The sequence below is a fragment of the Dermacentor albipictus genome, chromosome 2, assembly GCF_038994185.2.
Source record: "Dermacentor albipictus isolate Rhodes 1998 colony chromosome 2, USDA_Dalb.pri_finalv2, whole genome shotgun sequence".
NCBI classification, from domain to species: domain Eukaryota; kingdom Metazoa; phylum Arthropoda; class Arachnida; order Ixodida; family Ixodidae; genus Dermacentor; species Dermacentor albipictus.
Genome location: NC_091822.1, coordinates 15,832,773 through 15,860,498, shown reverse-complemented (window position 1 = coordinate 15,860,498; position 27,726 = coordinate 15,832,773). Strand labels below are relative to the sequence as shown.

Genomic DNA, 27,726 nt, shown 5'->3' with positions numbered 1-27,726 from the left:
CAATTTCGTACGTCACAGGCGTCACCTGGCGCCGCACGCGGTAGGGCCCTGTGTATCGCGAAAGGAGCTTTTCTGAAAGTCCGACGTGACGAGAGGGCGACCACAGGAGCACGGGTGCACCAGGCGAAAACTGTACATCACGGTGGCGGGCGTTGTACTGACGCTGCTGCGTGGTTTGCGAAGTTGAGTCAGTTGAGCACGGGCAAGCTGGCGTGCATGGTCGGCGAGGGCGATGGCGTCGCGCACATACTCGGTTGTTGAGATCGCAGCAGGAGGAAGTGTCGTGTCTAGGGGCAAGGTAGGTTCGCGACCGTACAGTAGATAAAATGGAGAAAATCCGGCGGTGTCGTGCCGGGAAGAATTATAAGCAAATGTGACGTAAGGAAGGGCTACGTCCCAGTCGTAGTGATCCTTCGATACGTACTTGGACAGCATGTCGGTAAGAGTACGGTTTAACCACTCTGTCAGGCCATTGGTTTGAGGATGGTATGAGGTAGTCAGCTTGTGTTGAATAGAGCAGGAACTCACAATGTCTAGTAGAGTTGACTGTTGGGCTAGTTGGTCGTCCATATTTGAAGTAGTAGCTTAGCGCTAATAAAACCACGAACACAAGGGAGACAGACAAGGAAAAGCGATACTCACAACTGTTTATTGGAAAGGAAGGATGGTGCATATATATATATATATATCCTCTTGTCACGCATGCGCCTACCAAGCAGAAGTGAAGCCTGAACATGCACATCAAAGGTGATCGCGCAAGAAGTTAAATTCGGCATCCAGTAATGTGATAGAAGGCTCACTCACACATCTATCTCTATTCTTCTTGATAGAGAAGGCCTCAAGAGCGAGCCTGGAAGACGCGTTGCCGCTCCTGCCAAAAATAGTTGTCTCTGAAAATCGAGCGTCGCAACCACACGCGGTAACATGAGCCACCAAATGTGCGCCCTTATCCTCTTTTTTCTTTAGTTTTTGCGCATGTTCCCTTAAACGGTCATTCACACAACGCTCAGTTTGACCAATGCAGAGCTGCCCACAAGGGTGCAGGGGAATTGCATAAACAACCCCTCTGGAGCACTCTGGAGCACTCTGCTGGTCCTATCAACCGCGAGCCATGAAGCAATTGCTGCCATACGATTCCGCACACTCTAAAGTGGTGAAGCGAGCAGTTGGTAATCTTTGCTTGGAATCGGCTTTGCGGAAATCGTGCGCACACCAAATGCGGTCTAGTTTTGCAAACCAAGTTGGACGCCTTTTGGCAGCTGGTTTCCCTTTGACGGTCGTCAATGCCATAGCAGAGTCTCTTCTGCAAAAAGTAAAGCTAGGAGCACGAAGGGCGAGCGCAGAAGTCGAACGACAGAAGGTAAGACCAGAGGTTATTCCTTATGTACACAAGGTGTCACACAACCTTAAAAAGGTTGCTAACCGTCATGGTATACCTCTGGTTTTCTCTGCGCCCAACAAGCTTTCGAAGCTGTGTTCTCGAGTTTGCTGCAAGAGCAGGCGGGGCTGCCGCACGAGGCATGAGAAGCCCTTTGTTGAGTGCTCGAGAGGGGTTGTTTATGCAATTCCCTTGCACCCTTGTGGGCAGCTCTACATTGGTCAAACTGAGCGTTGTGTGAATGACCGTTTAAGGGAACATGCGCAAAAACTAAAGAAAAAAGAGGATAAGGGCGCACATTTGGTGGCTCATGTTACCGCGTGTGGTTGCGACGCTCGATTTTCAGAGACAACTATTCTTGGCAGGAGCGGCAACGCGTCTTCCAGGCTCGCTCTTGAGGCCTTCTTTATCAAGAAGACCAGAGATAGATGTGTGAGTGAGCCTTCTATCACATTACTGGATGCCGAATTTAACTTCTTGCGCGATCGCCTTTGATGTGCATGTTCCGGCTTCACTTCTGCTTGGTAGGCGCATGCGTGACAAGAGGATATATATATATATGCACCATCCTTCCTTTCCAATAAACAGTTGTGAGTAGCGCTTGTCCTTGTCTGTCTCCCTTGTGTTCGTGGTTTTATTTGCGCTAAGCTACTACTTCAAATACGCACAATGTCGGCGATAACTTTCGAGAGGAAGTTACGACCACGCTCAGTAAGCAGCTGTCGCGGGGCGCCATGCACTAAGATAATAGAGAGTTTTAGCCCAGCGGGTTTACGACCAGCGGAGCGGAGCGGTCTCCACCGTTGCGCCAGCGGAGCGGCTCGCGAAAAAAGAATTTTAGCCCAGCGGATCACCCGCTCGAGCGGGGTAAAAAGCGGGGCGCTCTGCTGCCCCACCTAGTGGTTCGAATAGGAGTTACTGAGAAATGAAATTGAATTACGCTTGATTTTATTATGCAAGAAATGTTGAATAAAGATATATTACATGTTCTCAGTGCATTATTTGTTAATAATGTACTGAGTACTAATGTACGGGTCAGCGCGGCAGTCGCCGTCTTCGATGCAGAACTGCCGGCGTTCATGTTCGCGGCTGCCGTCTTGCATTTCCCATACACGCCCGCGCGCCCTTACGCACGCTCGCGCGCTGCGTATACCCTCCGCTGGGGAGTGCTTTCCAGCGGGCGTAAACGCTGCTCCGTAAAACCGCTGGCCGCCTCAGCGTGGTGCGCATGCGCAGTCGCGTCTCCGCTCGCCCGCTCCGCTCCGCTGGCCGTAAACCCGCTGGGCTAAAACTCTCTAATGTCACGCAAGAGAAAGTCCGCGACGTCAGTGGCGCAACTGGTAGGGAGTGCGTGGCGTATCAGGTGGCGTAATCAGTTGCGACGGCTACCCATTTGTTCCCAGAGGATGACGTGGGACCATCGGGGACTGGTGGGGATGACACGAAGTCAACGTAAGTCAGTGCCGAAGGTGGCAAGCGAACGAAGTCGACGGAACTGAGGCGAGTAGGGTGTTGTTCAGCGGGATCCAGAACAGGCAGGTCGAGGCGGAGAGTACTGGAGGAGCAATCCATGAGAGCAGAATGTGCGGAGAGGAAGTCTAAGCCGAGGATGATGTCGTGCGGACAGTGAGCAATGACTGTGAATAGCATGATTGTTGAGTGATCGGCGAAGGAAGGAGACGCGGGCGGTAGACATACCAATTACGGGGGCTGTTCCGCCATCGGCGACACGAACAACAGGCGTCGTGGTGGGCGTGATAATTTTCTTGAGCCGGTTACGAAAGTCAGCACTCTACGGACAAATGCGCCCCAGTGTCTATGAGTGCAGACACAGAAAGACTGTCGACTTGCACGTCAAGAAGGTTCAGATGAGTGGGCAACGTCAGTAGAGGATTTGGCGGCGTAGGGAGCAATGCAGCGTCGCCTCGAGGCGCTGCATCATCTAGTTTTCCGGCTGGGAGTGGCGTCCGAAGGGAGTAGGCGAATAGGAGCGATGGGGCTGGGGAGAGCGAGATTGTCATCGTTAGGGAGAAGGCGTAAGAGAATAGGAGCGGTTCGGTGCAGGAGAATCAGAGGCGGCGTTATCGGAGCGTTCGGCGTAGGGACGAGAAGGGCCACCTGGGGGGCGAGAGTAGGCAGTATAAGTAGGCCGGGTCGGGCAACTCCAGCGTGCTCTTCTGCCATCCTCCGAGTGACGGCGCTTCGGTATGGCCGGAAAGCTCTGGAGGGTGCTTGGGCCCCGGAGCCCCCGCGTAGTGGGCGCTTATAGTCGGTGGCATTTTCAAAAGTTACAGAAATAGTTTGTTTTGAAAAAGAGTTTAACTGAAATTCGGTTCGTACCACGGTGCAAGAATGAGAGATGTGCGAACAGGGGCACCTCGCCATGCTGAGGGCGCCTCGACCGCTTCCGTGCTCTTCTGCCATCCTCCGAGGGACGGCGCTTCGGTATGGCCGGAAAGCTCTGGAAGGGGGCTTGGAACCCGGAGCCCCCGCGTAGTCGGCGCCTATGGTCGGTGGCATTTTCCAAAAGTTACAGAAATAGTTTGTTTTGAACAAGAGTTTAACTGAAATTTAGTGAGAGAAGTGCGAAAAAGCGAAATAAATGCAAGTGAGGGAAGGTCAGAGCAAAATTGATTATGAAGAAAGACTGAGGAATATGGAAGAAAGATGGGCTGGGAAAGTGTTGAGGTATCTGCACACGAAAAACATTGATTTACAGTGGAGGAAAAGAACTAGGAAGCTTACCAGTAAGTATGCGGCGTGTAGTTTGGGCAACAGAGCAACAAAGAACGTCAAGCAGAAAATCAAACAGGCTCAAATTATCTCATGGGTGGCGACAATGGAAAAAAACCTGCCATGAGTAACTACTTAAGAGGGAAAAACGAAATCAGGAAAGAAACAATTTACGATAACTCAAAGGGAAGCTCATTACTTTTCTCTGGATTGCTTAGAACACGCACCTATAAAGCGAGATATAAGAAGGAACAAGCTTGTGCTTGCTGCGGAAAAGCACGAGAAACGATGGACCATGTTTTCTTAGAATGTGAAGAGATCTGCCCAGGGGTAGATTTAGGCACCACTGGCCTCCTTGAGGCCCTTGGGTTCAGCGAATGCAGGGGAATAGTAAACATGTCCGCAATAGAGATTAGCAAAAAGGGATTGGAGGATTGGTGGAAGAAAAGTAGGCAAAGGACAAAAAACGGAGACGTACATCGGAGCACTTGCTCTATATATCGGGGGGCCTTGTACCAATAGTGACAGTTAGCACTGCATTTAGAAATTGAAAGCATTCATGGAGAGAAGGATGATTCTTTTTATTTTTGGCTACCACTTCAAATGCCTGCAACAAGTGTTACAATGCTCTACGCAGCCATACTAAGGATCTCACAGAAACACCTGCAGGTAAAAAGCAAAGCATTCAAAGGCTGGCGTCTTGTGAACTCTATCTATGGAAATATTTAGGCAAGAACAGTGCGACAAGCAGACATAAGAACTGCATTTATTTCCGTAATTCCCCATTTGAATGGCCTTTTATTTTTGCTTAGACAATGCCTAATCCTAGCCACAGCAGCTCCCTCATGCAGACTCCACAAGCCAACAGGCTATGGAGGTAAGAAAGCAATAGCAGTGGTATTGACATTCATCCAATTTCTTTCTTTTTCTCACGTTTAAGCAGCCAGCACACCTCGAACAGCCACCTTGACTGGGGGTGTGGCACCCAAGTTGGCAAACAAGCATTTGAGGGAAAGCGACAGGCAATGTGAACAGCCTCTTCTCCATGCAAACGATACTCTTTTTCTCAGATGACTCCTACGCTTCGCGATGCCGGCTCACCTGTGCAGACTTCACCAACAAAGATGGCGTGGAGGCACGTGCATGTCCGAGGCGAGGAGCAGCGGCACTGGTGTTGACATTCACCCAATTTCTTTCTTTTTCTTATGATGAGACAGCCAGCAAACCTGGACTGCGGGTGTGTGAGCAGATTTCTGTTGTACATATGATCATAATAAACTTTCATTTCATTTCATTTATTCAAGCTTTAAAGGCCCGGAGGCATTAAATAAGGCGGGAGCAAACAAAGTGTGAGAAACTCTTCATCACGCAAAGGAAGGAAAAGAGGAAGAAAAGATAGACGAAGAATAGAAAAGGAAACAACGCTCAGGAGGGAACTGAGCAAGTGGCACTAACATCAAAATCACTGTAAAAAGCTATAAAATACAACAAAATACATACTACATTAATACTACTAACTACATACTATGAATGAGAACGAATCACTATCAATTAATTACTTAAAAGGGGTCAAGTAGTAAATGCATTTTTAACGAACCATTCTAGGTGCGGTGGATTGTTACTTTATCGCGGAAAGTCGTGTGGTCGGCGAAAGAGACAATATAGTCGGGAAGAGTGTTCCACGGCGCTATTGCATTTGGAAAAAAAGAATCTTTCATCGAAGACGTGCGGCACTGAATGTGCGCGATCGGACAGCTGTGGTTGAGGCGGGGAGAGAATCTAGGCGGGGGTTGTAGTCGAGGGTGTCTGGCAATTGGGTGATAGTAGAAAGAGTGAAGCATGCAGAGACGCGAGATGATACGACGTGATTGGAGACTGCGAAGATCGAGTGATCGAGTGTGTGTTTTAGTTCAGTTATGCTGGTTTTACTTGAGTAGTTTGACATGATAAAGTGTGCAACACGATTCTAAATGGCATCTAATTCGTAGGTGAGATATGCTTGCGAGGGGTGCCGGGGTGATGATGCGTACTCCAGTTTCGGCCGAACGTATGCCTGATATGCAAGTTTTTAATTGCCGGTGATGCATATTTCAGATTGCGACGCAAAAACCAAGTGTGAGCGAGGCGTTTGTGAATATTGTTTCAATGTGAGTAACCCATGATAATGACGACGTCAAGTGAACACCTAGACACTTATAGCAGTCTGTTCATGGTATTGTACTTGAGCTTATGTGGTAGGCGTAATTTGTAATGCTGCGCTTACGGGGAAAGGACATACACTTGCACTTACTAAGGTTAAGAGGCATGCACCATTTTTCACACTATGAAACGATAGTGTCTATGTCTTTTTGCAGTAACTTCAGTAAACTTGAACTTGATAATAAACATGAAGGCAAATGGGCCATTGATGCATTGCTCTTTTGAACATTTAGTGTACACGTACAATATATGTTAAACTTTGCAGTGCTACAGAGCATTTTTTGAAGCTTCCCTCTATATTTTTCACCTTTAAATACGTATGTGTTAATGCTGCAGTTCGTGTTGTAGCAGGTGCTTTGTCGGTGTATTGCACACTGGATTAAGCTTGTGATATCTACATGTGCAAATGGCCTATACTTCTCTCACATATGCAAATAAGCTTTTATGTAGTTCTCAGTGTTACAATAAAGCATTTCACAATCCGATCGTGAAATTGTGTTTATTACAGTAATTCCTATGACAGTTATTGACAAGTTGACAACTTGAACTAGTCAATCCGTCATGGAAAGGAATTGTATGTATACATATAAAAAAGGGGGTATGTGTGTTTGTGTTTGTAGGGGGGTATAGAACTAGGGTGGTGAGAAAAACCGTACCAACACCGACCTCCAGACCGATTTCTTTGAGGTAGCGTAACTAAGCGTATTATTCATAAAGTTCATACAACTGACTCTGACATTACTACATACGCCAGGCGACGCGAGCTACATATGCCATGACTCGCACTCACGATTGCACCGAATGCCCTCCATATTATTGTAGTTAATCTTGCTCACTGCACCGAGGCAAAAGAAAGATCATGGGCGCAGGTGCCCTTAAAGTATCTCGACCTTTCGAGGCACCACTGCGCGTGCCAGGGATGCTGTCCGTGCGAACACTCCCTGGCACACACCTGCCTCGGTGGCCCCAACCTACGTACCGTTATGTTTCGAGCCTTAATCCAACCACTGTTCCTTGGGTGTCGTGGAGTTCCTGCGTCACCTGCTTTATTATAAACTCACGTGCTCTTCTAAGACATCCGTTTGTCAGTTACATGTGCCCTACTGCTGCACCAGTACTTGTAAAAGAAAAACCGATCTACCGTCGCGACGATAGTTCGTGACAGCGGCTTCTGCAACATTCCGCGCCCGTGCGAAGAGAATTACAGAATGCCAACGAGGAATCTAACCACAGCCACATATCGCCTTCAACAGGATCATCCTTCGGTGGCGTAATTGCCAACTGCACGGCCAACATCGACCACACCCGCACCATCGCGCAACATAGAATAAAGAACCAACTTTTAAAGCTCAAACACATGGCTGCACGCACACCACCTCAACACGCTACAAGCGAGACGCTGCTGCGTGGGCTACGCTGCTAACTGCTAGAAGCTATGGGTTGCCAGATTAAAACTGAATACTGTCGCCAAGTCTAGCAAGCGTCTGAGGAGCTGGCAACATCAGCGCGTAGTAACATGGCGGCGCTCTTGTGGTTCCCGATTTCAATGCATGGACCCTAGGGTAGCTTGTCCTCTAGTCAATATAGCAACTCTATGGCGTCTTGCTTGCTTTTTAGAGTGCAGCTCTTCGGCGCCCTTTCCCGCGTTTCACATCTTCGTCGTGCCTCGCCGTCAGCTTCGCCGTAACCAAGGTCATCATCCGCGCGCTGCTCTAGCTGCGCGCGCTCCTGCTGCCATCTCTTGTGCGCGGCGCGAGTCTTGCTCTCCCTTTGTCAAAAGCGTAGCAGTTTGGGCGACTTCGTATGTCATGACTTTTTTAGCCTCGTGTTTCGTCTAGCTTTGCTTCTTAGTGCGAACTGGTTTCGCAGGCTCGTTGTCCCATGTCCTTACAAGTGTCAGTAGCAGAACGGATTCTAAGAGAGCTTGAAAAGACAACCAGCACGTAGATAATCCTACAACTACCCGGGGTAGGACAAGCATTATTCCTTATATCTACACCATCTCACATAATCTTAAAAACAAAATCGCCAAGCGAGCAATATTCGTGTGGTGTTTTCTGTCCCTAACAAAGTTATGAAGATTTGCACGCTCACTAATCCAAATAAGGTGGCTCCGCCTAGCTGTGATAAGAATCATGAAAAGAAGTTCGTTAACTGCACACATTGTGTTTCTTGTTTTCCATTCAAGTGCGGAAAACGTTATGTCGGTCAAACTTAATAGGTTGTGCGAACATAGTTACAATGCTAAGAATTGCATTACAACTGGGAGGTTTCTTGGGCAGCACTAAAATACGTGTGGTTGTGAACGTTTTTTAGAAGAAGGCGTCATTCTAGGTCGTAGTCATAATCAACTTCCAAGAGAAATTATTGAAGCAAAACCTATCATAGGTCTTGGCCATGCATGTGTAAGCTCACCTTCATTATCGTTATCAAGCAATGAATAAGCGTATCGCGGACTGCCGCCACAGGCTGTCCGAAAATGTTTTTTCACATAGTTACTTTTGGTTTTCTTGATTGCTTTTGTGTTGTCTTTACACGTCACATGGATTGCTGAGTGTATAAGTAGCCTTCTGAGTCACGAAATATTCCATCAGTTGGAAGTTTGCGCTCACCCCGTTTCTCCGTTCCTTTTCATTACCACTGCCAACTTCCTTGTTGCTCGTTCTTCTCGGCGCTACAAGCCTAAAAAAGTATCCCTTTGTCCTCCAAAGCTGGATCACGTGTTCTCGCCTATCCTCTCGCTCCCTTCCTTTACGCAGGGCCGATGCGGTGAGTCTCGCCACTACCGTCCACTCCACCCTCGCCGTCCCATCTCCCCCTGTCGCGCCACTGCCGCGGTGCCAGCAGCGGGTGCTCCTTGCCGCCTCGCGCGTGATCCACGGCTCTCTGCTCCTGCGTCTCCACGTCACGTGGCTGCAAGGCTCTCAGCCGTGCGGCTCTCGCTTCCCCGCTTGCGGGGCGCGTGCCGCACGGCGCGCGGCAGTAAGGGTGAAAGCAGACAAACTTTGGCTGGTACTTGCGAACAAATACGCAGTCTTAGAACAGAAAGATGATGATGATGACATAGAGGTAGTGAATGAAACCGTAACGATGCTGGCTTCAGAGGCAGCGATTGAAGTGGGAGGCAAGGCACCAAAGCAACCAGTAGGAAAGAGAGAGAAATTTATTTACATAAAGGTGGAGAGGTCGGCCTGAGCTATAACTTGCTCTGGCCTGCTACTCTACACTGGGGGAAAGGGACTGGGAGGGAAAGGGCTGATGAATGATGATGATGGCATAAGGAAGAGATGCGTATATACAAATTCATAGAGTTGTAGCATCTCTAAAACTATGCGTCCAGCCGAGTGGCTTGGAGAAAAGCTATAGTGGCACTTGTTATCAGGACTGCACTGTTTACATTAGGACAAGGACCTAAAAGAAACTCGTCTATAGCGTCCTCTTATGGGTCTTTGTAATGAAAGGGACCAGTTGCTGTCATTCTTGCGCTTACGCGGGACAAACGCAAAATATATGATGAAGTGTTTCTGGCACCTCCCAGCAGTTTGGACTAGTATCACTGCCACCTATCACATGTATATAACGGTTGGTGAATGTGACACAAACGCGGATCCGGCGCACCATGCTCGTTTGGCTTCTTTTGAGCTTGTGAGGCATATGAAATTCCATTACTTTGTCCCATTTGTATGCTCGCTTGTGTAGCGGATCTGCTTCGGTTCCGTGTTCCGACGTACGGTTGCGTATTACGCGACGAAGTAGAGTGTTTGTGTATGCTCGCGAGAACGAATTGCGTACTACAGAAGCATTATCTAAAGCAGTTTTCGCTTCAGCGTCACCCTCTTCATTCCCTATCACGCCACAGGGTGAAGGTATCCGCTGAAAAATGACATTGTGGCCATTTCTAGTTGCATGGTCGAGATTCTCTGTAATTTCTATAGCCATGGAAAAATATGGGCCACGTTGAGGACACAGTAAATCGCTTGGAGAGCTGGCTTGCAATTGGAGGATATCGTCCATGTGTGAGGAGGCTCCTCGGAGAGAAATCGAACTGCCTCCCCGATAGCAATAAGTTCTGCGGCAGTTGATGTTGATCCATGGCGTAGTTTAAACCGCCGAGCGGTGATCATATGTGGAATGACGAAGGTTGCAGTGGAGGCATATGGTGTGGCAGAGCCATCGGTATACATGTGTACAGTATCTCCGTACTCTGCAGAAATGTGCAATAGGGTAAGTTGCTTAAGGCCAATAGATGCAACGGATGACTTGTTAGTAATTCGAGGGATCTGCAATGTAACGAATGGTTAAGGCAGAACTCACGGGGGTACTCTTGGTATACAGGAGGCAGAAACTGATGACGGCAGGGCACTCTAATGACGCGATATAGTCCTTGAAAAGCTGGAACTTGGGCAGGTGGCAGGGAGCGATGACAGAGGATGCTGCCATTGGCGGGTTAACACGCGAAAGTACTCTCGAAAAAGCTCGCAGAGCAAGTATACCCCAATAGAACAAGCATGAGCTTCCGCTATTATTCCATTGGTTGACGTGCATCGTGGGAGGCCCAAACGTGAGCGCAACGCATGAGCTTGAATGCTCTCCAGCGTGCGCACACAGCTAAGTCCCATGCTTGGGAGTGCCGGCACGCTGTTCCCAATATACCCTACAAATATTGCTTGGTAGAATTGGAGTAATGACGACTCAGAGGGTCCCCATCTTGTTCCTGCAACGACGCGAAGGACGTGAACGAAACTTTTCAGCTCAGACTTTAGTGCGGCGACGTCCCTTGACCAAGATAATCCCCTGTCTATGACTAAGCCAAGGAACCTGTAGTGTGCAAACGTAGGTATCGCTACTGCGTTACCAATTACCGGATAACCGGTCATTCTTTAGCGCGTGAATACAATCACAGAACATATTTCTGTTGAGAGCTGGAGGCCTTCACGCCGCAGATACTTCGCTGTGATTGTCACTGCATGCTGAAGCCTAGCATAGATTTGGGGGCGGGGGGCTCCAGATGTCCATATGCATATGCCGTCCGCATATTTGCTAATCTTCCCCGTCTTTGGAAGTTCAGATGCAAGGCCAAAAATGCAACATTAAAAAGCGTTGCACTGAGAACTCCCCCTTGTGGAACACCTCGATGGATATTGTACTGTCCGGTGTCACCATCACTTGCCGACATATACATTGTGCGGCTACTGAGGTAGCTAACGTCTGAATCTTCCAGTGCATCAAGTATTGCGTAATGGAGTACATTGTCGTATGTACCCTTCATGTCCAGAAAAACAGCTCCAACTAACCGGCGCGGACTTCTTTCCTGTTCAACAGTGGAGACCAAGTCGATAACACCGTCAATGGAAGAACGGCATCTTCTATATCCGTGCATAAAATTAGGAAAACAATTGTTTCTCTCTAGAAACCATTCCAGCTTTGACAAGACCATTCTTTCCATTTTGCCGGTGCAACTGGCTAAGGCGATGGGTCTGTAGGAGGAAAGCTCGTTAGGGCTCTTCTCCTGTTTAAGCAGCGCTACAACGCGGCTGCATTTCCAACTATCTGGAACACTTCGTGTCTCATACGTCGTATTACAAAAAGATAGAAGAAGACGCCGTGATTCTGTGTCAAGATGGCAGAGTGCAGCGTACGTGATTCCGTCTGGTCCTGATGTCGATGAGCGTCGATAAACGCAAACTGCAGCGTCAAGCTCTTGCATCGTAAAAGGTACTCCTAGTCGCTCATCAATAGACGGGGGCGCGATGGTGACAAGGAATGCAGTCACTACATTAGATGCGTCCACAATGACTTTACAGCAGTCCTATGCTACCTCCAATTCGGTCCGGCGCTGATCTAGAGCCACCGCACGGAATGGGTGTCCTTGTTGTGGAGTTGCCTGGAGACTTCGTACGATCCACCAGGTCTTAGATAGAGGCTGTTTTGGATCTAGGGGACCAAAGAATGTCCTCCGACGTAGTCGATGAAGATTGTCCTGATGTCGCAGAACAAGGCGTGGAGCTCGGCGACTGTTCCAAAGATCTGACGGTGTCTTTGTTCTTCTGTATCGCCGTTCCGCGCGGCGACGGATTGCACGAAGGGCCTCACATTGTATGTCGACCGATGATCTGTGCCTTGTTACGCTAACTTCTCTCGTTGTGTCCCGCAGGGTAGAGGCAATGGTATCCTCTATTTTGGATGAAGACAGGCGGTGTAGAAAGAGGTCCTAAATAAAATCCAGGCTGTTTGACGAATGCAACGTGAGGCTGAATGGCGAAAGCAGCTAAAGCAGCTAAAGTGAACGTAAGTTGGGATACGGTCACTACCGTGAGTCTCTAGATGCATCGGCAAGCATGCTGAAGACTGAAGGCTCCTTCATACAAACGTCAGTTCAAGACAACTGCTGTCGGACGTGCCACGAATAAATGTAAGAGACCCGTCATTGAGCACATTTAGTCTCCCACTACACATGAAGTCAGCCAAATGTTTGCCACGAGAATTCATCAAAGTGCCACCCGACGGGGGATGGTGTGCGTTAAGGTCACTAATCAAAATATGTGGACCTTGCAATACTTGCAGCAGAGGCATCGGGTGTGAGCAATCGATCCTTGCTCTTGGATTGATGTATCATGAAATCACTGTAAACATGCGCCATCTGTGTTTTATGGTAAGGCATACGTAATCATTGGCAGTATGCGATGTGGCATCATGTCGAATATACACCAGATCGTGACGTATATAAACTAACATTTGGCTTGAGGTTTGGTCGCTACGAGACAATATCTGGACATATCTAGAAACACGGAAAGAATCCATATTAGGTTCGCACATAACAATAACTGCAAATCGGTACTTAAATATCCGCTGTCGGAAATACGACAAACGACCACGTAGACCTCGAGCATTCCATTGCATAACAAGCGATCGACGCATCCGTTCTTCAAACATCATCGCCATACTTGCTTACCGAAGAACCATTAGAAGTGGTTCCAGCACTTCAAGCAGCTGCCCGGCAGCCTTGGCAGTCGAGGTATTTAGGCCGAGCAGAATCCTGCGCCTGGAGCGCACCAAGATTTTCAACATATTCGTGACGTCAATATCATCTATCTTTTAATTATTTTCAGTGCGTGTAGGAGCGGTGCCTAAGGGCGTTCACGCAGGCCTTGATTATAACGAGTGCCACTGAGTCTCCGATGTGTTTGGGGACGATGATATGTCGCCTTGTACTTTCGTAAAATACAAAGGCTTTGAGACACGTGCTTCTTCCTTCATTAGACGAGGAGCGGGTGCAAGCTGCACTTGAGCTGTCGATCCTTCTACGCGAGGAGGGCTACGGTCCCATTGATGTCGGTGTCTTGAACGGCGTCTGTGGCAGAGGATATCCCTTGCGCTTCTCTGTGTGTGGAATGATTTCCAACCACCTTCTTCAGAATACCCATTTCATTCCTGATCTTTGGGCACTCTTTTGACGTTGTGTCGTGAACACCAGAATTTAGATACTTCGCAGCAATGATGCAATTGCTGTCTCCGTGAGGTCCACCACATCGTTTCCATGTTACTGGATCCTTAAAAACTGCACTGACATGCCCACGTTTCATACACTTGTGACAATGCAAAAGCCTCGGCACGTAAGGGCCTACCGAATGCCTCAGATATCCAACCTTGACGTATGTTGTCAATGTTTCCGACTGGAACACTAATTTCACACATTGGGATCGTCCAAAGCGGCGAATGCTGAGCACAGGAGCCCACGATGATAGTAGTTTCGCCAGTTCAGCGTCTGTAATATCAATGTCTACGTCGTAGATGACGCCTGCCGTCGCTTCCTTGCCGTATGTGGGGAACGCGCGAGAAGGGATGTTTCTCAACTGAGTGACGTTTTTCAGTGTTTCCAGTGTTGGTGCATTGACCTTCACCGAGAGGATATTCTTCCGAGCGTTTATATGTATTTTTTCTACTTGACCATGGGCGGTTCGTTCGAAATATTTCGACAGGCTGTGCCTATTCAGTGAGTTAAGGTTATCTGTCGTTGTTGGTACGTATGCAATAGCGTATGACTGCTTGCCGCTTGCCTTTTTCGTCGCCTGACCACTGGTTGGTGAAGTTCTTCGTATCTTTCTCTTCAGACGTTGGCTTGTGGGCTTTTATGAGTCCGTCTTTTTCGAAGCTTCCGAGCCTTTCTTGGTCACCTAGTGGTGTAAATTTGATATCATCGGATCCGTGAAGAAGAGAAGATTCAGCGGATACCTGATTTTGAGGTGGGCCACCCCTTTTTTGGACTTCATTGGAACTTTCGTGCTCATGCCACGCTGGCCGAGAGCTAGCGTCTGGTAGACCTTGCGCGGCATGGCAGCAATGCACGTTGAAGGGGACGTGCTCCCGGCGGAGGACTTTACTGAAGACCTGGGATGGCGGACAGTGTCCAACCGAAAATCTAGAACTACGACGAGGCATGGATTGGGTGATGGCGGTTCGCCAAGTGAGATGCCTGAACGACGGGGCGCAGGTGAACGGCGCGGAGGCTCGGCAATCAAGAATCGCATTGTGAAGGCGTCGCGCATGCCACCGATGCCACAAGAACACATCAAAATAGTCATTCGCCCACGGGGTGGACTGAATTTGGAGAAAGTTAGCTCTACAGCGGTGGGCAAGGCCATCGTAGAGGCGCCAGGCCTCGGTATTGAACAGGTTCGGGAAGATGTTATTTGCCCGAACTTTGTGCAAAATATCTTGGTGGCTAGTACGCCAGAAAGGAGCAACGCTGAACGATATGTGAGACTCGGGTCAATCAGAGTGGCAGACAAGGATTTTGAAGTCAGTGCGTACGAGACGGCCCCACACACTACGTGTAAGGGGGTCATTCGCAATGTAGACATTATGGATGGCCCCGCGACACTTGAGCGGAACATTGTTAACGATCGCAATCCGCTGGCTATGGCGGTCAAACGAATCAAAAACACAGGATCAGTCATCATTGTTTTCGACGGGCTAAAGGTGCCCAATTTCGTCAGATATGGGCCAACTCTGGTACGGTGCTTCCTGTATCGAAAGCAGTTGAATGTATGTTATGTGTGTGGCAAGCTTGGACATCGGGCGGATGTCTGCCCAGCCCCCGATTGTTTTGAATGCCGAGGATGCGGGGCTCGGAACCTTGAAGAGGATCACAACTGTGTGCCTTGTTGCAAGCTTTGTGGCGGACGACACCTGACCGCGGATAAACAATGCAGACAACGATACCAGCTTCCCTACGTCGTGCGTGTTCGACGACAGGAGAGAGCCAGGGCGGAGCTAACGGCGGAACAGGAGGCAGCCGAGATGGTGCAGCTGGTGAGCGCCCGCCAACGCTCTAAGGGACGCTCGCGCTCTAGGAGCCGCTCCAGGTCGAGGCAGCGGCCATCTTCTGGGACTCGTACGACCAGGAGCCGATCCGTTTCTATGGAGGCGCGGTTGCGCTTTCCTGCAGCTGGTGGCGGCGGCGGCGCAGCTGGGAGCCAGACCACCTGGGCTGACAAGGTCAAGGGTGGCATCAGCGCCGGCCGAGCGCGCGAGCAGCGCCAGGAGCATGTGGATGGTAATAAGGATAGGGATAGGATTGCGCAATTGGAGAGAGAGAATCGTAGTTTAAAAGCAGCCATTGACGGGCTTATCAAAGAGATAGCTGAACTTAGGAACGGCTTACCTTCAGGAAACAGCGATAGCTTAAGACAGACTAGGAAACATGATGACTCGGTTGAGGTACCCAGGTCTGTGGAGGACGCGGAAAAGAACATGGCGGACGAAGAGACGCCTGCTCCGAAAAAGAGGGCCTTATCCTCGACCGTACGGATTCAGGGCAAAGTCGGTTCCGAGCTTAAAGCAATGATGGCGACATTGCAAGAAAGTGTAAATCAGATCATTAGTAGACTGGAGCGGATAGAAGAACGGGAAAATATCACGGATCAGAGATTAGGCGAAATTGAAATATATCTAAACGAGACAGTGGTCCCTGTTATGGAGCGGGAGTGCACTCGGCCGCTAGCCCAGCAGGGTAAGTCGCCGAGTGGACTTGAGCTCAAAACTAGTTCACCAAATTTCCGTGGTCAAGATGGCTCTATTAAATAGTTCATTTAGTATTTGGCAGTGGAATTGTAGGGGGTTCAATCATAAGAAGGCGTCTCTGCAGCAGTTTGTTAGAACGCATGGTGTCAAGCCTCAAGTTATCATGTTACAGGAAACACTGACGTCTAACGTGACCTTAACGAATTTCAAAGCGGAAGTTAAGGATAATGAACAGGGCAGAGGACTCGCTACTCTCATTAATAGGAGGTTGGCGTATATTAGACATGATCTTCACATGGCAGATTGCAAGATTGAATATATTATGGTGGAAGTAATCTTAGGTCGGCAAAGGTCATGTCAGAGGAGCGTTTACCTGCTAAACCTGTACAGTAGCCCCCGGGACACGAAGCAGAGTTTCAAATCGCTCTTGACCAAGGCAACCAATCTGGCTAAGGATGCACCGTTGCTTATTGGAGGGGACTTCAATGCACCATATCACGTGTGGAAGTATGCTTATAGCACTATTAAGGGGGAGAGACTATGGCAGCAGGCACTAGACTTGAATTTAACTCTGATTACAGACCCCTCGTATCCCACCACATGTGGCACGTCGACACGTAGAGATTCGACACCTGATCTCACTTTTGTTCGGGGGATGGTGGATTCGTCCTGGTCCAATTCTAATATAGATTTTGGTAGCGATCATTACATACTTATGATTACTTTGGTAGTGGCTAATAAAAAGGAGCGCACATTCAGGATGGTTGACTGGGATGCATTTAGGAAAAGAAGAGCGCAGAGAATCGATGATGAGGGAAATGAGTTGACCTTGGAACAGTGGACTAGTCAGCTTAAAAGTGACGTTGAGGCGTCCACTAAAGAGGTTCAGACCGATATTGACACGGAACACATGGATAGTCGCCTGGCACATTTTTTGGAAGCAAAGCAGTCGATGTTAGCGAGATGGAAGGGTCAGATATTAAATAGAAGGCTTAGAAAGCGAATAGCAGTGGTTAATCAGGAAATTGAAGATCATTGTCGGGTACTGTACAAGCAGCATTGGGATGAAGTGTGCAATTCTATTGATGGTCGCATTAAGAGGGGAGCGCCTGGAGTTTGCTCAGACATTTACTAGATGAGACCAACACTAAGTCTAATCAGAGGACTGTGATAGGTAAGCTGGTCCATCAGGCATGTCGGGACTCCACGGAGCAGGAGTTGCTAAAGGATTTGGCTCAGAGATACCTTCCGTTGGAGACCTGGCACGATACACCTGATGTGGTTTTGGAATACAGTGGAGACGAAAATGCAGCTATGGACGCGGAATTTACTGAAAGTGATATAAGGATGGCGCTGCAGAATCTTAATGGTCGATCGGCATCAGGGCCGGATGGCATTACGAATAAAATGCTACGGAATTTAGACGATGGGTCAATTGAGTTCCTTACGCGGCAGATCAATTGCCTATGGCTATTTCCCAGAAGAGTGGAAACTGGCATCTACTGTTCTGATAGCCAAACCAGGGAAGGCCATAGGGCTTGAAAATCTCAGACCCATTTCCCTGACGTCGTGTTTGGGAAAAGTCGCTGAGCATGCCATTTTAAATAGGCTAACGCGTTATGTTGAGGGCAATGGGGTCTTTCCGCACTCGATGATAGGATTTCAGCCCGGCCTCTCGACTCAGGATGCTATGATCAGGATTAAGCATCAGATCCTTGACCGGCGAGCAAGGGATACTAAGGCACTAATTGGACTTGATGTGGAAAAAGCTTTCGATAAAATCCGACATTCTTTCATTCTACGGGTGCTATCGGACTTGAATTTGGGGCGGCGGCTTTTCAATTTTGTCAAGGCTTTCCTTACGGATAGAAAGACATGTCTCAGGTTTGGGGAGATAAAATCGGAAGTCGTTAAATCTGGCGATGTCGAAGTTGGCTAATAGACTGGACACTGTCCAGGATATTGGCTATTCTATCTACGCGGATGACATTACTATATGGAGTGTCGGTGGTAGTGATGGAGAGCTTGAGGCTAGGCTGCAGCAGGTGGTAACGCTTACGGAGGAGTATCTGGGTCTCATGGGGCTCAAGTGCTCCTCTAAAAAGTCGGAGTTGTTGATCTTCAAATCTAAGAAGCTAGGTCGTAGGCCGAGGGGTTGGGTACCGGAAGTTGAGCCTTGCATTACAATTCATACTAGGGAAGGGTCGGTGATACCCAAAGTTGAAGCAATCAGGGTCCTGGGTTTTGTACTTGAAGCGAACGGATCGAACATTAGAACCATTCAGCGTATTACCAAGAAAACGGAGGAGGCCATAAGACTTATAAGAAGGATCTCTAATAGGCATAGGGGTTTAGGAGAAGAAGGTGCGATGCGCTTAGTTCACGCATTTATCATGTGTCATTTCTCGTATGTGGCAGCTATGCTAAATTGGAATAGGGGGGAGAAAAATAAATTGGAAGCATTAATCAGAAAAGCCATCAAGGCTGCGCTTGGTCTGCCTATGACTACGTCAAACGATATGTTGTTACGACTGGGTTTGCATAACACTTTAGATGAAATTGCTGAGGCTCAACGTACCGCACAGAGGGAGCGGTTGCTAGGTACACCACCAGGTAGGTATATATTAGAGTCAATTGAAGAATCGGTGGCTGTGTCGCACGATAGGGCGCCCCTACACGAGTTGAACGTGAACCTTAGGGCAAATATCATGCTTCGTCCATTTCCGCGGAATGTGCACCCCGTGCACAATGTAGGGAGGCGGGTCGCGAGAGCTAGGGCTTTGTTGCGAGAGGCAAATGATCAGGAGGAGGAGTCTGCGTTTGTTGACGCCGCATGGATTAATGGTAAAAATGCTTATTCGGTGGTGGTAGTAGATGGCAAAGGGAGCATTAGAAATGCTGCTTCCATTTATACCAAAGATCCGGGGGTTGCTGAACAGGTGGCTATTGCTCTAGCACTAATTGATTCTAGAAAAGTTTTGGTGTTTAGCGACTCGCGATCTGCGATTACAGCCTTCTCGAGAGGACTTGTTGCGGAACCGGCTAACAGACTGCTGCAGGGTAGGGATATCACTTCGCATACCATTACTTCGTTCCCGGCGCACATGGGGACAGTGGAGGGAGCCCCGCGTAACCTCAACGAGGTGGCGCACAGGGAGGCACGAGGATTAGTGTGCCGTGTACTCCCTGAAGGGGCTGGATCTCCCGCTCCTGAGTACAGGGACCAACTGTTAACCTACAACGAAATCGCCAAGCACTATTACTTAGGGCGCAGGGCATTCCCGTTGCCACATCCTAAATTAAATAGGCCACAGGCGGTTACATTAAGGCTTCTGCAGACACGGACGTACCCTAACCCTGTCATCATGAATAAAATTAATCCGGACTGCGGGGTTTCAGTCTATTGTAGTAAGTGTGGGGGTTTGCTCGATTTACAACACATGCTGTGGCGCTGCTTGGCGTTGGCCGGTGATGGTTCTCGAGGTGAACAGTGGTGGCAGCGAATGCTGCACAGTGAAGTGCTGGTGGACCAACTCAGGGCTGTCCAGAGGGCCCGTGTGATAGCAGAGGGGCTCGGCCTCTCTGTACCGACGTGGGAGTGGCCCGCATCAGTCCCAGACTGATCCCTCAGGACCTAAATAAAGTTCTTCATACCATACCATATCACCAGTAGAGGAGCGATCAGATGACTCAACCGGGACCATGCTGGGGTCGAAGCGGTCACTCACGCTGGCGGCATAACGAACTGGCCGTTGAGGCCCTAATTGCTGGGCGGGATTTGGGTCCCCAATTGCAGAGGACGATGTCCCCCTCTTTTCTCGTCACTGATTGCAGAGATCGCAGGAAATAAAATAGAAAACACAGACAGCTTGAAGCTGAAGCTGCTCGTTACGATACTTTCTTCTTCGTTTTTTTCTTGAAGAAAGAAAGAAACCAGTAGGCAAGCTCTCCAAGATAACAAAGGACCTAATAAAAAAACGACAAAGAATGAAAGTCTTCAACTCAAGAGATTAGATAGAATTCATGGAACTGTAAAAACTGATCCACAAGGCGAAAATAAGTGATATTCTAAATTATAGCGCGAGAAAGACTGCAGAAGCCGTAAAAAATGAACGCAGCCTGAAATCACTGAGAAGGAAACTTGGCATAGGACAAACCAAGATGTATGCACTGAAGGATAAGCAGGGTAATAGCATCAGCAACCTCGAAGGTATAATAAAAGCAGCGGAAGAGTTCTATTCTGACCTGCACAGTACTCAGAGGACTCAGGAGTATTCCGTTCGAAACAATAATGAACAGGATACAGAAACACCTCCCATAACTAGAGATGAGGTCAGAAAGACATGTCGCCCGATAATTGCTAAATTTACTAACTACGAAGCCTAAGAAACAGTATTTTCGTAACGCTTGCAGTTGAGACATAGCAACATCGCAGTTAATGAGGACTTTTCACCCGCCACTCAACTTGCCCGTAAAAAAAACTAATTGAGTTTGCTAAATTGCGACGTGACTCGCCACAGTTTAGACTTAGCTACAGGAAACTGCTAATAAACAATAAGTGCCACATGTATTATTCCAACTCGGAAATTATACAGCAGACGCGCAACGTCGGTCTGAACCGCTTTGCGGCTGCTTCGCAACACGTTGCTACTTAGGGACGCGGGAGTGGCATGGGCCAGGCGCAAAGTAATCAAATCAGTATCCTTTATACTAATATCAGAAGTGTTCTCAAAAACCGTGACTCATTATCATCCGCAATGGGCACGTGTTCAGCCAAACCATAGCCCTAACTAAAACGTCGCTCTCGTATTGCATTCATGACTCAGAAATGTTTGATGATAGCGAAAAATTCACGGTATGTCGCTGTGACTGAACAGAGTGCCGGGGGGGGGGGGTGGAAGCGGCATACTTTTTGCCACTTTGAAACGCATCCCATCGTCACCCATTCACATCAGCACCAATGTGGAATCAGTGTGGGCGACAGCAACTCCGAGCCATCAAAAGGTAATTTTAGGCGTCTGCTATCATCCACCTTGTTCATCACCCGCTTTTACCAATGAATGCATGATGTAATTAATCCCATTACGACAAAGCTTTCTTCTACACCTCTTTTCCTATTTGGTGATTTCAATGTTCCCAATATAGTTTAGAACAGCGATCTACCTAACTTTTAATCATCCTCTTCTGATTCAAAAGTTTTCTTGGGTATCTGTACTGCATTTTTGTCAAGTCAATTAGTTTCAAAGCCACAAGAATAACATCCGATTCCGCAAACATTTTCGGTCTGATCTTAACCAACAGTCCCGAGTATGCCTCTGCCATCCATTACTTATCCGGTATTAGTGACCACCCATTGCTAAATATTAACTTCATTACTCCGTTTGGGAAATTTCCTAGGAGTAAACAAATAATTAGAGACTTTTAGAGAGCTAACATTGAAGCTATAAACAATGAGCGCAGCTATTTCTTAACATATTCTTGAGTGATTTTGAAAATCAAAGTGTGGAGTCAGACTGGCAATTTTCGCCAGATGTCTCTCGCTCAATCAATAGACACATCACAACCCGTGCTATAAGATGCAACCCGCGGGCGTCTTGGTACAATCATTTAATGCGACTATTCAACAACAACAACAATAAAAAAAGACGACTGTATCGTTCCGCGAAGTAACCCCCACTGACTCACGCTGGAAAGCCTACACATTATCATCTGACGCCTATGTAACCACACTCAAATACGCTAAAGGGTCATTCTTATCAACCACATTACCATCTATTCTAATAAATAACGTACAAAAATTCTGGCGCGTCATACATCAGCTTTCTGATGATTCTAGCGCTCTTAACGGTAACGCTCTTAACACTGTTCTGAAAACCTATGCGCAACTCTGGTGAATAATATCTCCGGTAAATAGTTCTCGTGCACTGCTGATATTGAATTACCTGTCTTGAAAGGCTAAGTTTTTAACTATGCCTCCAGTGACTGTTGAAGTTCCCGGAGTTATTCAACTAATAAGTTCATGGAAGATACACTCGTCACCCGGCTTTGATAACTAGTGCTAAACATTTGAAAAACACTTGCTGTTATTCTTCTATTATATTAACTAAAATATTTCAACAATCACTCTCAACGTATGTACTGTTCCGTCAGAATGGAAAACAGGAAAAATTTTTCCTTTCCTTAAATCTGGCAGCGAAACATCGCCTATAAATTATTGCCCGATATTATTAACGTGTACCTGCTGCAACCTACTAGAACATACAATTTATATTACCCTGTGGATTTTTTAAAATTTAATTTATCTTTTTCTCTGTCCCAACACAGTTTTCTAAAATTATTCTCATGTGAATCAAAATTATTAACATGTACTCACAAAATACAACAAATACTTTTCAGTTCTTCTCATGCTGATTGCACCTTTTTAGATTTTTCAAAAGCCTTTTGACAAAGTGTGTAACAATTATTACTTTATAAAATAAGCAAATTAACCTTCGATCGTACAACGTTCTAAAATTATTTGAGTCATTTCTCGTTAACTGTTCCCAGTTTGTAACAAATATTGGACCTGACTCACCTCATGGCGACGTTCAGTCCCGTGTGCCACAAGGCTCCATCCTGGGACCTCTATTATTTCACATCTATATTAATGATATACCTTAAGCAATAACTTCTGATGTACACTTATTTGCAGACGGCTATCTAATCTTTAGAGAAATAACTAACGAACGCGACATCACCCTGCTTCAGGCCAATCTTAATAACGTCAGCGATTTGCGCCGATTGTGGCGAATGGAACTCAATATTAACAAGTGCACATTTAAGCAAATATCTTGATCTAACGGTAACCTGCCTGTGTACTACTTGAATAACGTTGCTTTAGAATCTACCAGTTCATATAAGTACTTAAGCGTGCATATAACATGTATATTAACGTGGAATCATCACGTTGCATATATATAATTAACCAGGCCAACCGTATGCTGGAATATTTAGGCCACTACTTTTCTTGTGCTACATCTCGTTTACAATTAGGACTTTATAAAACCATGTTAAGGCCAAAATTAGAATATGCTGCAGCTGTATGGGACCCCTTTCACGACAGGCTAATACATTCCCCTGAACTAATCCAAAACAACGCAACTCGCTTTATTCTTGGCAACTACAAACATCGTGCGAGTGAATCTTCAATGACATCGAATCTGGTTTTTTAGCCGCTAGCAACGGGTCGAAGAATTTCCCGCATTTCATTGTTTTCATAAGCTGTATCACCACCCTACTCTTGATCCGAAATTCATGTCGAGACCATATTATCTATCTCACTGTACTGGTCATCAGCACAAAGTTAGAATTGGTGCACGTGACACGACATATCATTTACATTCATTTTTGCCACGCACGTCAAAATATTGAAGGAACGTCTCTTTGATATTGTTTCCGTTAATAACAGTGATAATTTTCGAAAAGCACTAGCTAACACTGTATAATAGCAAACACTTGTGCGAACTACTGTGGGTTTTCGTTTTTGATGTTACTTGTATATGCCATGTTCTATTACTGTATTTATCATACTTTGGGCTAACATTTAATATTTCACGAATATTGTGTATACGCTCCTAATATATTTCTTGCTTATTTCTTGTATAACCCACTCCCCTCTCTAATGCCGAAATGCATTGAGGGTAAACAAACAAACAAACAAACAAACAAATAAATAAATGAATGAATAAACCAATAAATGAACAAATAAATAAATAAATGCGTGGCCCGTTGTGTAAGGTGCCGTGACACGCTGCAGACGACGTCTGGCTAGCGAAGCACTTCGCTGTGGTCCCTTCATAAACAGACCAGACCGCAGCGGTTAGTTCCGCCTAAATCAGTGACACCTGTAAGAAAAATACGTGCACCCTGTTGATGGGACATTCTATCTCGCAGCTGTCATATTGTTGAAGGCCCGCTGTCCAGCTAGGCCAACGAGGGACTGAAGCGTGGAGACAACAGCGGTAAATCGACCAACACTGAGGTGGTGAGCCACCTGGAAAATTGTGTGGCAGCTAATAATAGTCACCCAGGCGCAACGACATTTAGACGTTCTCCCTCGATGGTTCGGCAGCCAGTAAAATGATAACGAGAAAAAAAAATCGCCGACGATTATGATGCTCCCTAAGGCCACATTTTAACGCGCCTCTAGAGGCGTTTTTATTTGGCAATATACCAAGGCATCGCACCGATCACGGCAGTGACTGGCAGTGCTATGACGTGCGGCGCTATACGTATAGACCGGCAACACAGTTCCCGCTTCCCGGCAGCTGCGGTTTCTGCAACCGTAATCTTCACTGGGAAACATTTGCGGCGAATGGTGTGCGCCAAAGCGAGCTTCCGTGTTCTTTCCTTGCTTTACCTTGCACGGCCGGTGCCGCCGCTACCACGGATGGATGGATGGATGCTATGAGCGCCCTCTTCGGATGTGGGGCGGCGAGCGCCTTCTGGTGGTGCTTCAACGTGCCTTCTAGGGGCTTTAGTGGAGCACCACTGAAAGCGTCATTTCGTTCCTCTCGAAGAAACTGCTCCACGGAAAGGGTCGATATTTCAATTTACAGTTTACATGAAGTATTATAGCGTAACTTAACTTGTGTATGCTTTAGATGTATTATTAGGTGCAACTGATGCAACTGCTATGCCATTTTTTATTGCTGCATTAGAGCGTCGTAAACTTGATGCCTGGTTTTGTAAAATCTTAAATTTTTATGAATTTTCCAAAAACAATTAGTGGCCTAAAATGAAAGTTTATCCACGTCCTGTAGTTAGTATATTATAAAGGTTTCTTTTATATGCAGCAAACATAATCGAACTCGGCGCAGTGATTGTCAGCAAAGGAGTTTCTCTGTTCGCATGTCTTTAGATGGGAGCTCTCGAGCCATAAGTTCATCCAAGGTTAGAGAGCCAAGCCAGCAAAGAGCATAACAGAGCCGCCTTTGCTTCATGATACGGCACACAAGTGTCATAACGATGCCAACCAGCTGTCATAATGGTAAGGCACCTAGCGCTTGCAACGAACATTCGTTCATTGCGACGTCGAATGGAAACCTTTACAGCGCCAGTTGTAGCGCGCAGGTAGTACTCTAGGTAGCAGATGCGAGTTTCAGCTGTTCTGAAGAGCAAAACTAAAGTACTTTGTGCTGTACAATGCTACGTACCTTGTTGGTTCAATTACAAACGAAACACAGAGCACCACCGCATTAAGAACACACGACAACACTCCTATGTTTGTGGCTGCTTTTGAACACCTCAGTGAATTATTACACTTGTAGTGTTGCCCAAACGACTGAGAGTCTGCGATTTTTTTTTCGCTGCTGCCATACGGTCTCAGAAGTACTGCTATTCTAAGAACTTGGGCCGAAAAGCTGCGGGAGCTTTGCGAAGTAAACCTGTAATAAGTGTTACTGAAGCAATCTAACACTATAAATCATTGTCGTGATGGACGTGCATCATTGAAAGCAAATAGTTACTGGCCAATGCTTTTGCATATTGGCAATTGTGTGTTCGAACTCGTTATACATTTAGTCACTGCCTCTCATAGCGTCAAACAACCGCCTTATGGTAAACAGTTAACAAGTAAACCCCACCGACGCAATCTCGATTTCAGTGTTTCTTTAGTCTTCGCGCAATTGCCAGACGTTCGAGTCAACAAATGCCAGCATTAGATGTTTTGTCGTAATGTACTAGCCCTGACGAAGCAAATCATAGCGGGTTAAAATGCAGGTACATTTTGTAAAAGATATATACTGCAAGCATTTGTTGCATGCTTGTTCACCTCAGGAATTGTTGTTTTGGATTATTAGTCTGTTGCTATAACTTATATTTACATTTATGCTGGAATTATGTACTTGAACTACGGCAACAAGGCTTAGGACCACGCAAGAAAAATTGGCAACGTGCTGGACCCAGTTTCTTCAGGCGTCAAGTATGTACGTTCCTCCACTTTGCAAGCTTCAGCAGAACTGGTCTGGCATATTCAGTGTCCCATTGTCCTATGTTGTCGATTAGTTCACCCGCGCTCTGCGACCTGCTAGCCCTCTTGGCTAGTACAGATGGCAGAGCTACCACCCCGCAAAGGCCTTGGTCCCGGGTTCGAGTCCCGTACCACGATGAAGTTTTCTTGAACTGCGAGGTGCGAGGCTTTCTGTTTGAGAAACCATACGGGTTTTCTATGTAGCTTCGTGCTACAATTTAGGTGAATGAAAATGTTTGTCTTTTATGTACTTTCCACCACCTTGCGGGTATCCGCATCAAGTTATTTGCCAGAAGCTCAACTCATGCCACCTTTCACTGCCTCAATTGTGGTTTTACCGTAGGACCCCAATGTCAATTTATCCACCGGCTTTTGGTTAACTTTCAGCCCAGATAACCTACCTTTTATGGTGTAATGAAAGGGCTGTATGTTTAATTATTGTTGGGTGCTGCTTCCCATTCATCCTCAGATTTTCTCGGTAGATGTTTGAGCACGTCTTTGGCTCGCTTATGCATACCCCCAGGTATTTACATTTCTTGACTTCGGGTACATGACTTGATGTTTAATTTATATTGCGCCGTTACTCATTTCTGCCATTAGTAACATAATTCCCTATTTATCAGTATTAAAATTAAGGCCCAGATATAGCGCTTCACTGCTGCACATAGATTATGATGATGATTTATTGGCATCGCTTTTGAAACGTGGCGCTAACAAATAGTCAACTAACCTGCTTGAGTTAATCAGGTAATCAATACATGCCTATGAGTCTTGCATTTGCCTATATCTGTTTAACCTTTGCTAGCGCCGAGTGCAATGCCTGCGGCGTCGAGGAGACTATAGAACATATACTGTGCTACTGCCCATTTTTTGTAGATGAAAGGCATGACCTCTGTACGGCTCTAATTCAGTTAGAAAACCTTCATTGTAAGGTTCCTAAGAGCACAACACAAGAAACGGACAAAAGGAAGGCAAAAACGACGACACGCCACGTTTCAGTTTTTACCTTCCTTTTGTCCTTGTCTTGAGTTGCGCTATTACAAATCTCCCAATGAATCCTAACCAACCGGCCCACCTTGCTGTATTGATGAAGATCGAAAACCGTTCACCTTTAACAAAATTTTGGGACTATGGCCTCGCATGTCACAGCTACAAAAGGCCACAAAAGCGCAGCTGCAACTTTTGAAAGCTACTGGATTGAGTGACCCTCTGTGATCCGGACTGAGTGACCGTTAGTGACATAGAGGATAAAACTGTTAACACGTCGGTGATATTCACAATGGACTTTCTCATCTCCCTAAATGTTTCCCTTCTCCCAGTGTGGTGTAGCCAACTGGTCTCAGCCCTGGTTAACGTCCCGGTCTTTCAGTTCCCTCTCCTTTCC

The 27,726-nt window shown here is 46.9% G+C and overlaps 1 protein-coding gene across 10 annotated transcripts in view; it reads right to left on the bottom strand.

Moving 5' to 3' along the window:
• LOC135910875 (testis-specific serine/threonine-protein kinase 1-like) overlaps positions 1 to 27,726 on the bottom strand; it is a 371,556-nt gene that overhangs the window by 75,359 nt on the left and 268,471 nt on the right. The window contains exon 8 of one of the 10 annotated variants that reach the window (XM_065442946.2): positions 15,441 to 15,795. The exons of the other annotated variants lie outside the window; for them this stretch is intronic. Within the exon in view, the coding sequence (XP_065299018.2) occupies positions 15,584 to 15,795 (212 nt within the window). The 3' untranslated portion in view covers positions 15,441 to 15,583. Of the gene's footprint in view, positions 1 to 15,440; positions 15,796 to 27,726 lie in introns of those variants that run through there. 10 annotated transcript variants of the gene reach the window in all.